The sequence below is a fragment of the Fukomys damarensis genome, unplaced genomic scaffold (genome assembly GCF_012274545.1).
Source record: "Fukomys damarensis isolate Sample0158 unplaced genomic scaffold, DMR_v1.0_HiC HiC_scaffold_5, whole genome shotgun sequence".
NCBI lineage: Eukaryota > Metazoa > Chordata > Mammalia > Rodentia > Bathyergidae > Fukomys > Fukomys damarensis.
In genome coordinates this window covers 67905472-67917747 of record NW_022900917.1, presented here as the reverse complement: position 1 = coordinate 67917747, position 12276 = coordinate 67905472, and the positions used below count along the sequence as shown (strand labels likewise).

At 46.9% G+C, this 12276-nt stretch overlaps 1 protein-coding gene across 5 annotated transcripts in view; it reads right to left on the bottom strand.

The window, feature by feature from the left end:
- The window catches only part of Fer1l6 (fer-1 like family member 6), a 123369-nt gene that overhangs the window by 85058 nt on the left and 26035 nt on the right, over nt 1–12276 (bottom strand). For all 5 annotated transcript variants that reach the window (XM_010611236.3, XM_019205589.1, XM_010611239.3 and 2 more), the window contains 3 exons: nt 11274–11466; nt 8265–8617; nt 2600–2708 (listed from right to left, as the gene is read on the bottom strand). In XM_010611236.3, coding sequence (XP_010609538.1) covers nt 2600–2708; nt 8265–8617; nt 11274–11466 — 655 coding nt within the window. The remainder of the gene's footprint in view (nt 1–2599; nt 2709–8264; nt 8618–11273; nt 11467–12276) is intronic.

The following is a 12276-nucleotide window of genomic DNA, read 5'->3' as shown; positions in this document are numbered from 1 at the left end:
GGTATTGTGTCCATCAATGGGGAGTGACTAAGATGTCTGGATTTTTCATTCAACAAAATATCATGAATGTCTTCCCCACATTTCTTCTCTAGGAGAAGACTTCTTGGCTAAGTTCTCAAAGACAATATCATGCTTTAAAACAGCAAGAGGAGGCTGGAGAGGAAAGAAGAAAGAGGAAGAGGGAGGGAAGGAGGGAGAAGGGGAAGAGGGAAGAGGGAGGGAACAAGCACATGGGGGGCAAATAGGGCAGCTTTTGGACTACAGACATCTTTGCACAAGGGTGAATGTCATCCATCGAGCTTTCCATTTTACAGCCTGATTTCAAATGCTTAAAGAGTCTAAGAGGAACAGTCACCACTTTGGCAAGGAGCTCCAGAGAGCTAGAGTAGAGCTGGACGACTGTGCTTCAGTGAAGCTGTGATCAGTGAAGCTGTGAGCCTCCTACCTTGGGAGGTCTCCTCCTCCCTTGCTCATGCCTCCCCGACCCCTTCCTCGCCTCAGTGTCACTACTCTGTACCTCTGTAGCAGATGCTCTTGATGCCTCACCCAGACCCCTTTGCTAGGAATGGGTACCCAATGCCCAGCTATAGAAATGCCTGTGGCAGCTCATGAGACAGCGCCTTCCCTAGCTCCCTGGCCCTGCCTGTGCCTGGAGCCTGGAAGGAAAGCCTGTCTGGTGCCTGGAGGGACAGAAAAGTTTGGCCCCCTTGCCTCGAGATGGGACCTAGCTGTAGTGCCCCTCACACCTCAGAGCTCCCCGCTGATCCAACTGTGGCTAGTCTTCCTGCCCAGGAGACCTGTCCTCCGCTCCTCTTTTCACACCCATCTCCTGAGAGCATGCCATCAACATGGGGCTCATACAGGAACCCTCCCAGCTCAGATTCCGGGCACCTCACACAAGAGGACCCTGGCATCACATGCACATTTCTATCAGCCCCCTGCCACTTTTCAGATAATCTACTCAAATGTTTGTATACTTCTTGGGGATGGGAATGGTCTCTTTTGAATTTTTATGTCTCCACTGCCCACCACTGCTCATGGCACAGAAGGTCTTGATACATAGTTGGTGAATCGGTAACCTCAATGTGTTACTACGTCCACAGCAGTGTTTCTCCCTAGTCTCATTCCAATTCCTTCTCTCCTTCTCTTTTCCATTATTTACACCACAGTGGACCCGAGGGAGGCATCATGACATTCTAGAAAGAGGAGATTTGTTCTAGTCTTCTTCCTGACATTCTCCAGCTGTGTAAATGGGATGGTTATCCGATCTCTCCTGACATCCATTACTGCTAAAACCATGAATCTGTGGGAAATCGATCATGGAGCCACAGCGTAAGTGCAGAGAAGGAGGATAGGTGGGAAAATCAGAGATTTGAGTTTTAATAGAATAACAGGGATGAGAATTGAGGCAAATGGGAAGACAGTGGCTGGAGGGAGAGCTCTGTGGTCTGAGGGAAACAGAGATGGAAGTGAGAGAGGCGAGGACCCGGAAGAGTAGATGGCTGGTTGGCTCCACAGAAGGGAAGATATCCTGAGAGGAGAGAGTGGAAGGTATGGAGGTTAGCATTAGAGGATAGGATACTGGGGGAACAGGCGTTCAGGGGGGGACATGCCGGAATGCAGACTCGTGCCTCCTTGCACAACCCAGGCCAGAAGCAGACCTTCCTGTCTACTGCTGGTTCTTCCTTGGACAGAGCCACCCCGGAGACCTGCCTCATGAGCCCTTTCCTCTGCTCTAGCCCTCAAGCCTGAAGCCGGTTCTCAGATCTCTCTCAGTCTGTACCCCGAGTCTCTCTTCGAAGAGCCAACCCAATGGTCCCTCTGCTTACCAGTAAAGTGTTCCCCAAAGTACCTCCACCCTGTGGACATGAGGCATGGGATCCATGTCAGGCCTCCAGCTGTATGGCTCAGACAGACTGGATCCCATCCCATTTTCTTCTGCCCTCTAACAGAAAAGCTACCTAAATGTGAATCCGGACCTTTTTGATGGAATGCTTCTCCTTCGAATGATTTTCCCAGTTTCACAATAGGCCAAGAAGGTTGCTAGAAATTATAATGACAGCATGTATTGGATTGTGGCATTCTGCATATGTTAACTTATGAAGCCCTACAAATGTGTGAGGAGGAGTTATTATTCCTTTTTGATAGATGAAAAACTAAGACCCAGAAACATAAGTGAGCCCAGGGTAATGGAACCAAGATTAGTAATCCAAATATGTCGGAACCCAAAACTATACTCTTCATCTTTTTTAAGGAATGAGATACGTTTATTCCTTATACAATGATCCCAGGTAGACAAGGAATCATTCATTTCTTTCTGGGATGCAGATACAAACCCCAACCCCTACTACAGTGTTACCCTCTCAGGGCACTAAATGATTTAGCCAATGGGCTGGGGTTTTAGCTCAGTGGTGCTGCCACCTGCCTTGAAGCACAAGGTCCTGAGTTTGATCCCTGGTATGAAGAAGAAGGGTGGGGGAAGAAGTAAAAAGAAGGAGGAGGAAGAAGAGGAGGAAGAAGAAGGAGGAAGGAGAAGAAGGAGGAGAAGAAGAATTTAGCCAAGAAATAGGGACTAAGCCCTGAACTTGTCCTCACTTACCAATAGAAACTTCGAAGCTGATGGGTTTATCTCCTATCTTCCGGTCAATCATGGTAGCTTCAAAAAATGTTCCAAAGAGTAAAAATTCCTCATACTTTTCTGGCAGAATCTAAGAAAGAAAAAAAAATTACCACACAGAATGAGCTTTCTTTCTCTCGCCGGGAAGCTAAATTAAAGATGCTGAGTTGTCCATCATCATTTGTAGGCATCTGAGTCTCTGTCTCAGCCTGAAATGCTGTTTGCCCCCTAATCAGACAGGAAGAATCAAAGCCAACAGACCCCAAATCCAAACTCAGTGCCTGTCCAGTAAGACAAGCTTGACCTTCTGATTTGTGTCTTAAAATACAGAAAATCCCCTTTCACAGCGAAGGTTGGGTCTGGTGTGTGGATCATTCTCAGATGCTGTTGATAAAATATAGGCTCGGGAAGATCTTTCACTGATCAGGCTTTTAGGAAACAGGAACTCAAAGTTGAGCTACCAAGAGTCACAAGATTAAGCTCTTACATTTGAGCATAATGTTCTGGCTTACACAGGGAGCTCACACTGTGTTAGTTGTTCCTCTTAATAACTTCGAGTGATCAAAACTGGACCATTCCCATTTTATAGATAAGGAAATTGGAACCGAGGGTAACAGTTCCAAGTCTTCTGACCAAGAATCCCATACTCTTTGGGCTCTAACATGTGTCACCCCAATGCCTTGGTGTTGATCCAAAGTCAAAGTTTACTTCAGGGAATGATGACCAAACCAAGATGAAAGGACAAAGAGGGTGAGAGGGTGGAGGGCTGGGTGCACATACAAGCACCAGCCATTCAGGTACATGCAGGCAGCATGACACATGCTACAGTCACCATGCGAGGGGCCCCAGTCCCAGAATCAAAGCGCCTCATTTATTGCCTCCACCTTTCACCTGAGCAAGCTGGAGCTCACACAGCAAGCTGGAGTCAGACAAAGCTTGGGAGCTGCTCTCCGACGAGACTGCCTCATCACGGTGCCCACAGCCGGGAAGACTGCCCCGTAGGTCACAAGCCGGACCCTCACAAGGTGACACCTGATTATTTGCAAATGGCTTTTATTGACCTAGAACAGGTGGAAGCTTCAGGGAGCAGATGTCACCTGGGCACAGTGGCCCAGCAGCACATTTCTGAGTAAGGAGCCTGAGTGAGCTGGAGCCATGCACTCTGTGCTTCCTGGCCGTGTGACTGGGTTTGTTAAACCACAGAAAAGGGCAGTGAGGTTAATTTAAGGAAACAGAACAGTTGTGGCCTGAGGGACCACAAGTTCTATTAGGACAAGCACCTGAGTTGTGCCCCTCACAATCAGAAGGAGCCACTTGATCCGGATCACAGTGAGCCTTCCTTCCCGCAGCAGCCTCCGGTGGTGTTGGAAAACCCAGGGCATGCTTTCATTGTTCAGAAAACACAGAGCAGGCTGGAGGCTCTGTGCTGAATTTCAGCCACACTCTTCCTTTTGGCTACAAGCCCGCTGCTTAGCTTGCCCTTGTGGGGCTCAGCTTGCCCTTTGGGAGGAGGTAGAAACCTCTAAGACACCTGGGGGGTGGGGTTCTGGCAGCCTGGATGCGGCAAGTGCCGAGTGCAGCCAGTTCCTCAGCCAAAAGAGCCTTCAAATTCCAATTCCACTGCCTCCTGATGGCAGGTCATGTCCGTTATCCAGCTGTCACTTTCCTTGTGTATAACACACTCCTTGTAATAGGGCCTACAGGGAGGCGAGGGGCAGATATATCACTCATGGGAGCACCTAGGAAAATATAAACACTATAAATGGTAACTATGATAAGAATTTCATCAGGTTTGAATTAATGTCTTAATTCTTCACATCCTTAGAAGTCTAACTCAAATGCCTTTTCTTGCTGAAGCATACCTTAATTCCCCAAGCTAAGAAAACAGTGAGGTGTAATGTTCTCCGAGTTCTTATTGTGTGCCAGACATGGTGTTAAGAACTTTACCTACACTATCAAAGCTAATTCTGACAACTACACAGGAGAGGGGGATTTTCATATTCACTTGGAGAGAAGGACAGTCCAGTCCAGTGAGACATTACGAGAGCTGTCTAAAGTGATTGCTATAGTTTAGATCTGGGGTCTTCCAAAGCCTGTTTGTTTTTGGCAGGTGACCGGAGCATGGAGGTGCTGTACTGCTCATCAGTAGATTGAACTGAGGAGTTCAAAGTTGACTTACCTTGAGAAGGTGGGACTGTTCAGAGCGGGTCACTAGGGTCACTAGGCGCTCTCCCTCCTTCTCTCTCTGCTTCCTGGCTGCCATGATGTAAGCAGCCCTCCTCCACCCAGGCCCTTCCGCTGTGCTGCAATGTAAACCCAGTCGTCCTACCTGGGGACCCGATATTTAATCACTACACTCCACTCACTCCAGGAAATAGTAGCATCTGTTCTGTACCTCCTAATGCACTGCTCACTTTACTTCCGGTTACATTTATTTTGCAGATTTTCCTCCTCTTCTATACCCTAAACTCTAGGGAATTAGGCTGTATTTTTATTCTTTCCAATGTTGGAGATAATATTTAAATGAGAAGTAATGTTCACAGAATTTGTAAATGAACACATCTTATTTTAGTTTGTCTCTCTCTGAGTTTGGTACAGAGAGACAATTTTTATGGAGGCGATGAGAGTGAGCTAGAAACACCAGCACCACGGGCCCAGATGTGTGACAGCAGCAAGGACGCAGCTGCTGGCCCTGGAGCCTGAGGACCATGGCCACTAAAGAAGGGAGATGTGGCTGCTCAGGCTGTGGGGAAGGAGAAGCCCAGCATGGTGGTTTAAAAACTGCCCACAGATTCATAGCTAATCCTCCCCTTAAAAAGTGAAGTCTAATTTGCTGCCATTTGCACTGGGCGGGACAGCATGGCTCATTTCTAACAAGTAGAATACTTGAACACAACACCAGGGCTAGGTCCTGAGGATGGTGCCGGCCATGGTCCCTCTTGGATTATGTCCTCTGGGGAAGCCACACCACGAGGAGCATGCGAGCAGCCCTCGAGAGGTTCACAAGGCCAGGAGCCGAGCCTCCTGCTCTGGGGGAGACATATTGGAAGGAGATTCTCCAGTTCCAGTGAAGCCTTCACAAGGTGCTTTCCCTACCAAGACCTTTTTTTCCTGATAGATATTTTATTAGTCTATATTAATTACATAGAATACTGGATTTCACTGTGGCACTTTTATACATGCATTTAATATACTTTGATCAGGTCCTTTGTCCCATTACCCTACCCTGCTCTCTCCCCCAAGCCCCTTTTTCTTGTCTAATGGTCTCCCTTTTACTTTCCCGTCATCTTTCTTTTTCTAGATTTCCCATATGAAGGAAAACATGAAATTCTTGTCTTTCTCAGTCTGCCTTATTTCCTTTAATGTGATAATTTCTAGTTCTATCCGTTTTTCTGCAAATGACATGACTTCATTCTTCTTTATGACTGAGTAGTTTTCCACTGTGTATATGTGTTGGGTTTTCTTTATCCGTTATTTAGCCAACAGACACTGGGGCTGATTCCTTAACTTGGCTTCTCTGAATTGTGCCACAATAAACATGGATTTGTACATATCTCTAGAGTATGTGGACTTTAGCTCCTTTTGAGTATATACCAAAGAAAAGTATTGACAAATCAAATATTATCTCTATTTTTAGCTTTTTGAAGAACTTTCATACTGATTTCCATGATGGCTATACTAATTTACAATATAAGCAGCTCGCACACACCAGCAGTGTAAAGGGCTCCTTTTTCCATGCATCCTCATCAACATTTCCCATTTCTTACATTCTCCATGATGGCCATTCTGACTGGGGTGAGGTGAAATCTCCGTGTAATTTGGAGTCACAGATCCCTGATGGCTAAGGAGGTTGAACATTTTTTGATATAATTATCCCCTGCCAAGATCTTGACCGAAACTTCATAAGAAATCCTGAGCCAGAACAGAGAGCTAAGCTATTCCCAAATTCCTCAACCACCGAAAAAATACACATTTGTTGTTTAAAGTGTCTGACCTTCGGAGTAAGCTGTGCAGCAATGAGAAGCCAACAAGTCCAAAAGGAAAACAGAAGGCCAAGATAGCGGGGAAAGGGAATGAGAATTTCAATGATATCTGAGTTTCTCCTCTGCTACCTTCGGCACAATAACGCAATAGCCCTTGTGTGCCGACAAGTGCACCATCTCTGGCTCACACAACTTCCCAACCTCTCTTAATTTCTGCTAGAGTTGACTTCTGCGGGTGCCCTCGCCGAAATATCTTAAAGTATTGACTTGAATTAAGAAAATCATTTTCTAGCTTCTTTCTGCTTAGAAAAGCAAACACTGTTTCAAAAAAGACTGTCCAAACTCAACCCATAGCAGAAAGAGTGCCAAAGGGAGAGGTGTGGGGGAGATCAGTTTAGGTACCCGTAAGCTGCCCACCACGTCTGGTAAAGCCCAAAGTCAAGTTTCCAATTTTGCCATATATTTTGAACACACACACGCAGACCCACAGTCTCATAAAGGCAATACTGACAGTAACTACAACAAAGTGACAACATACATTTCCAGAGACTATTTCCCAGTCAGAGGAAGAGCTGGGGGAGGCTGCTAGAATACTGAATCACACACAAGCGGAGGAGCGCTCGGAGTAGCTGCCCCCTGGTGGCGAGCGCAAACCATAGCACCACTGATAACAGCAAAAGCACTGCGAGCTCGCTGCACGCCATCTCAGCAGACCAGATTACACGTGTTCTCTCATCCCCTGACATACACCTACCTCAGGGCCGCTATTCCTGCCTGATTTTACTGACAAGTAGATGTAAACAGCAACATTAGCATCAGAACAACAAGTAGAACTAACCCCAGTCCTGGGCCCTAATTTCTCCCTTACAGTTTAAGATTTATTAGATCCCAGCGTAAGAGTAGCTAAGGTGACCCTCCTATTCCAGGCCTGCAGTCTTCCTGGTCTCCCTAGCGATGGACAGCTCTGGAAGAATACCCAGCACCCCAACCTGTGGACCCAGGAAACACTGCCTGAGGCAGAATAAGCCAAGCTGAGAGCTGGACCCCACCTCCCTCTGCTACTGACGACTTTCACCAGCTCAGCTACCAGCCCTCATCGCCAAGCTAACTCCTGAGAGGACATCCACAGTTGCGCTTGTCCTTGAGCCCAGTTCTCTTGCCCACAACACAGAAGTGGTCTGGGACAATGCTGACGTTCTCTATGGTGAGTGACAGTAGAGGAAAGTATTCTCTGGAGTTGTGACTCCTTCACAGGTCTGGGGCAGGGGAACAGATTTCTCAATTTCTTATCCCCCAGTCTGTCTTCCCTCTCCTTCCTCTTCTCCCTCCTATGTGATCTCACAGCCAGAGAACACTGTACCTGAAGGCAGCTAAACAAAATGAGGCCACAGATATTGCCAGTCACCCTACCACTCACTCCCACCAACGCCCCCATAGCACTTTCCTGTCCCTTTCCTTGGTTCCCATGGAGTCCATGCCTGGGGGAGGAGGAACAGTGAGGGAACAGATGGCTGTGTGTGTGTGGGCAGAGGATCTGCCCCAGGACACATCAGGGCACTGCAGTTCCACAGGAAGAACAAGGCATGAGGCAGATGCCTTCGGGACCAGGTCAGGGCCCCTCCGCCTGGGCTCCCCTCAGGTGAGACGCAGCTGCGCAGACCTACCTCGGGGGGCACATCGAAGGGCTCCACCTCTACCTCTATTGAGTTAGTTTTGTCTGAAGCCTGCTGGGATTTTCCATCGTCAGCCTTCTCAGCCTTGTCTTTGCTTGAGCCTTTGGACGATTTGGAGTCTTTGTCTTTGGAAGGCAGCTTGAGGCTTTTCATCACTTTGGAGAATTTAGACTCCTGGGCCCCGCCTGAGAGGATTTCCACAGCAATTTCCACCAGGATCCTGCCCCTGAATGACACGCCTTCCCCAAAGCCTTCGTTCAGGTCCTGGTAGTCGTCCATCAGACTGTGGTTCCTGGGAGAGCCGTATAGGTTAATCCAGGCAGGTCCAAAGGTCGGGAGGAAGCCTAGGGAGACCCCAGCTTTAGTCAGCCGGTTATGTTCTCAAGCTTCTCACGTTTGCTTTATGAAAGCTGTTTACATGCACTTAAAAATGTAGATTATACGGAAAAGACCAAAGAAAATATTTTCAGGATAGCCTGTCCCCCAAAACAACATTTCACTAAATTTTCTCCCAGTCTTTTCTCCATGAATGTTTATACTTGTTCTCATTTATAATAGTTTTATAAAAACCAGCTCACATGCCTTTGTCTTTACAGGTTCAACAAATGTCAATCAACTCCTAGCATGTGCCAGGAGTCACACTAGACAATAACCACAGAGTCCAGTAGAGGACAGGCAGAAGCAGACATTAGCAGATAAACACTTACATTGTAAACACTATGGAGGGGCTATATCTTGTGCTACAGAGATAACGGGCTGATGTAGCATGTAGAGGAGTCGGGGGCGGGGTGAGGAAATGGGCAGAGGAAATGATGGCATTTGTCCCTGGAAAGGAGCACAGAGCTAGAGATTGAGCTGTGTGAAAAGACTTGGGGGTCTTTGGTTTTTACCCTAAAACCTATGGGAATATTTTAAAGGGATTTAAGCAGAGATGTAATTGTGTCTCTCCAGACCACACCACTACAGTGGGAAGTGTTATAAGAATGGAGGTGGGCAAACTGGCAGGGACAACTTCCTCTTGAAAACTGAAGACACTGCAGCTTGGCCTGGTTAAGGCATAGAGACCGAGTTATGAATGTTCTGAGATATGTTCTAAGTGCAGTACTGAGGTTTCCAACTTCCTCCTGGCATAAATATTTTCCTTTCTTAATATACCGTGTCTGAAAAGGGCACAGTGCCTATGGGAACCTCTGTGGTGTCATCAAGTTCCTTCTGATGGGTACTGCAACCTGTGGGTCTGAAGACTGACAGTGTGGCTTCAAATCAGCTCTGACACTGTCGAGCAGTGTGGCCTTGGGCAAGCTTTTTAACTTCCTGTGCTTCAGTTCCCTCGCCTGGAGGAAATGCTAATAGTACCTATCTCCCTCTGGGTGAAATGATAACATTCAGTAAGCACCTCACATGGGGCCCTTGGAAGTGCTAGATATTAGCTACTAAAAGGAGTACAAATAACTGTATCATCATTTGCTTAACAATTCTCCCGCTGTGGACAACCAGATAGTTCCATATATTTTACTGTTGACACAGTTTTGTGCCTTAATATTCCCTAACTCCCAACTCCACTTCTATATCCTGGAGTCCACCTCTCCTTTGAGTAGACTTAAAGAAGCAGGAAGATTGTGTTAAAAGGGCCAGATAGATGTTATGGTCCCTGATGTCTGCTCTTCAAGCACTGATACACATCTTCCTGAACACTGGTGAGAATTTCTGAAAGGCAGAGATCTTTTGCAAATGGGAAGCAATGGTGGGGGGGGGTAATTCAGCTAAGTTAAGTACATTTCCAACCTTAGTAGGTTGGAAATCTTACCTACTAAGATGAATGTAAACATTCATATGTGTATTGCAAACATAATAATGAAAAATAAAAACGTAAAAAGATGTTTCTGGAAAATTGTAAATAAAACATGTTCACATCTGGTCAGGAAATCATACAGATAGATGAGTGTAATTTTGCATGCAGTGATGAACATTTCCATAGTATGAAGAAATGATGGGCCAGGGAATTAGCTCAGTGGTTCTGCCACCTGCCTCACAAGCACAAGGTTTGAGTTCGATCCCCGGCACCAAAAAAACAAAACAAAATATAGTATGAAGAAATGAAAAATACTCATTGAGGTCTTTCCATGATGTCACCCATGGGGGGGCATAAAATGGATAAATCTTGTTCTCTGTTAACACCAAGCCTTCAGTGTAATAGAGGAAAAGGTAAAATAATGTGCTAATTATATATATATATGTAATTATATGTTTGTGAGCCATTACACATATGGTATATAATTGTGTGTTTATGTTTGCACACGGGTGTACATGTGAGGTGTGAGGTATGTGTGTGTGTGTGTGTGTGTGTGTGTGTGTGTGTGTGTGTGTGTGTGTGTGTGTGTGTGTGTGTGTGTGTGTGTGTGTGTGTGTGTGTGTGTGTGTGTGTGTGTGTGTGTGTGTGTTTGTGTGACTAGCATAAATTTTTAGTGCAGAGAAAGATTGCCTGAGGATTTAAAGGGAGAGGTTTTGCTGAGCTATTCTGAGATGATTGCTTGCTAATTTGGGTTTTGCAAATCAACAGTCTTAGCCGAGTGGAAGCTCTTTTCCGGGCCCCCCACCACTGGAACACGACTAGGACTCTTCCTCCCTCCCTAGCTGGCTGCCTCCTTGCCGTCTTCATGCTCCCATGTTTCATCCATGGTTGGGGACCTAATTAATTAGGGTGGGGACTTTTAAACGTGTGAAAGTCTTTCACAGCCTATGAGCCACACTTAAATAGGCAGCAGGCAGATTTGGCCCATGGGCTTCAGTTTACCTGCCTCTGATCTGATCTCAGCTTATTCTCCAATAGAGAAAACAGCAATGCTCATGGGACATCTGGGGCTAAGGCTGGTTCCACACACAACAGGCTGCACAGAGGAGAACAGGTGTCTGGCAGGCTTGAGCCAACCCTGTCTGTATAAGATGGGCAGTCATGTGATCCCCATGAGCCCTGTTTCCAAGTCAGACATGGGCCTTTACCTTTATCTCCGTCTTGCTCATTGGAGATTGTCTTCAGGTCGATGAAATGGGTTGCCAGTGCCACATCATTCATGCTGCCTTCATCCCACACCTGGATTTTCACCCTCCGACACAGGGGAGGAAACATTTCCTTGAAGACCACCTGTTCATGCCATACAGGATCAGCACAGTTCTTTTGCACCGTGGTTCGACCCTAAAAACAGCCAAGAGGATGTGAGCCATGGATGGAATTGACTGTCTAAAGAAAACTCTTCAACCAGCTGGAGCTATAAAGCGAGTTGCTAAAAATAACAAAACTGCTTCCCTACATCTATAAAGTCAGTTGCACCCAGTGAACACTACAGAGGAACAACTCTGTACTGCACCGGGAAAAGTGAGTCACTGCCATGGGCTCAGAGGGTGAAACTAGCTAGAACCTGTGTTCTGAGCAGGACCTGCTCCCGGCATCCCAGGAGTGTAGTGGACACAGACCCTGAGCCCACCTCCCGCGGGATGGTGACCGTGGGAGAGTCACCACTCCTGTCTACCCTTGAGTGTCTCAACATAAAATGGAGGCAGTGTCCTGTATGACACCCAAGACCAAGTCAGAAATGCTGCAGTGTTCGCCCCTGCCAAAGGGAAGGCCTCTGGCAGGTACATATTTTGAAGGTAGAGGCAACATGTGCCAACCAGGGTCAAGTTCCAGCCTTGTGCCTGATCCCAGTACTTGCAATAGCTCTTGTTCAGGTTTTGTAGGACCAGGGCTGCCTGTACGTTGTGAAAGGCTGGGAGACAGTGGTCATGATGCAGGGGCTGGGGAATAGCCCCAAGAAGCAGTGAGAGGTGAGGAAGGGCAGCTGCCTGCCTGTGACCCAAGCCATTTCCAAGGGTAACCCTCCCACTCCCGCCTCCTGACACACAGCCTTCTGGGGACAAGCTGTCTCTTTCAAGGCGTTTTCTAATTTTTATTTAAAGTTCACTTTGTCCAATTAAAAATGCCCTGGTGTAGAGCAGCACAGTTGAC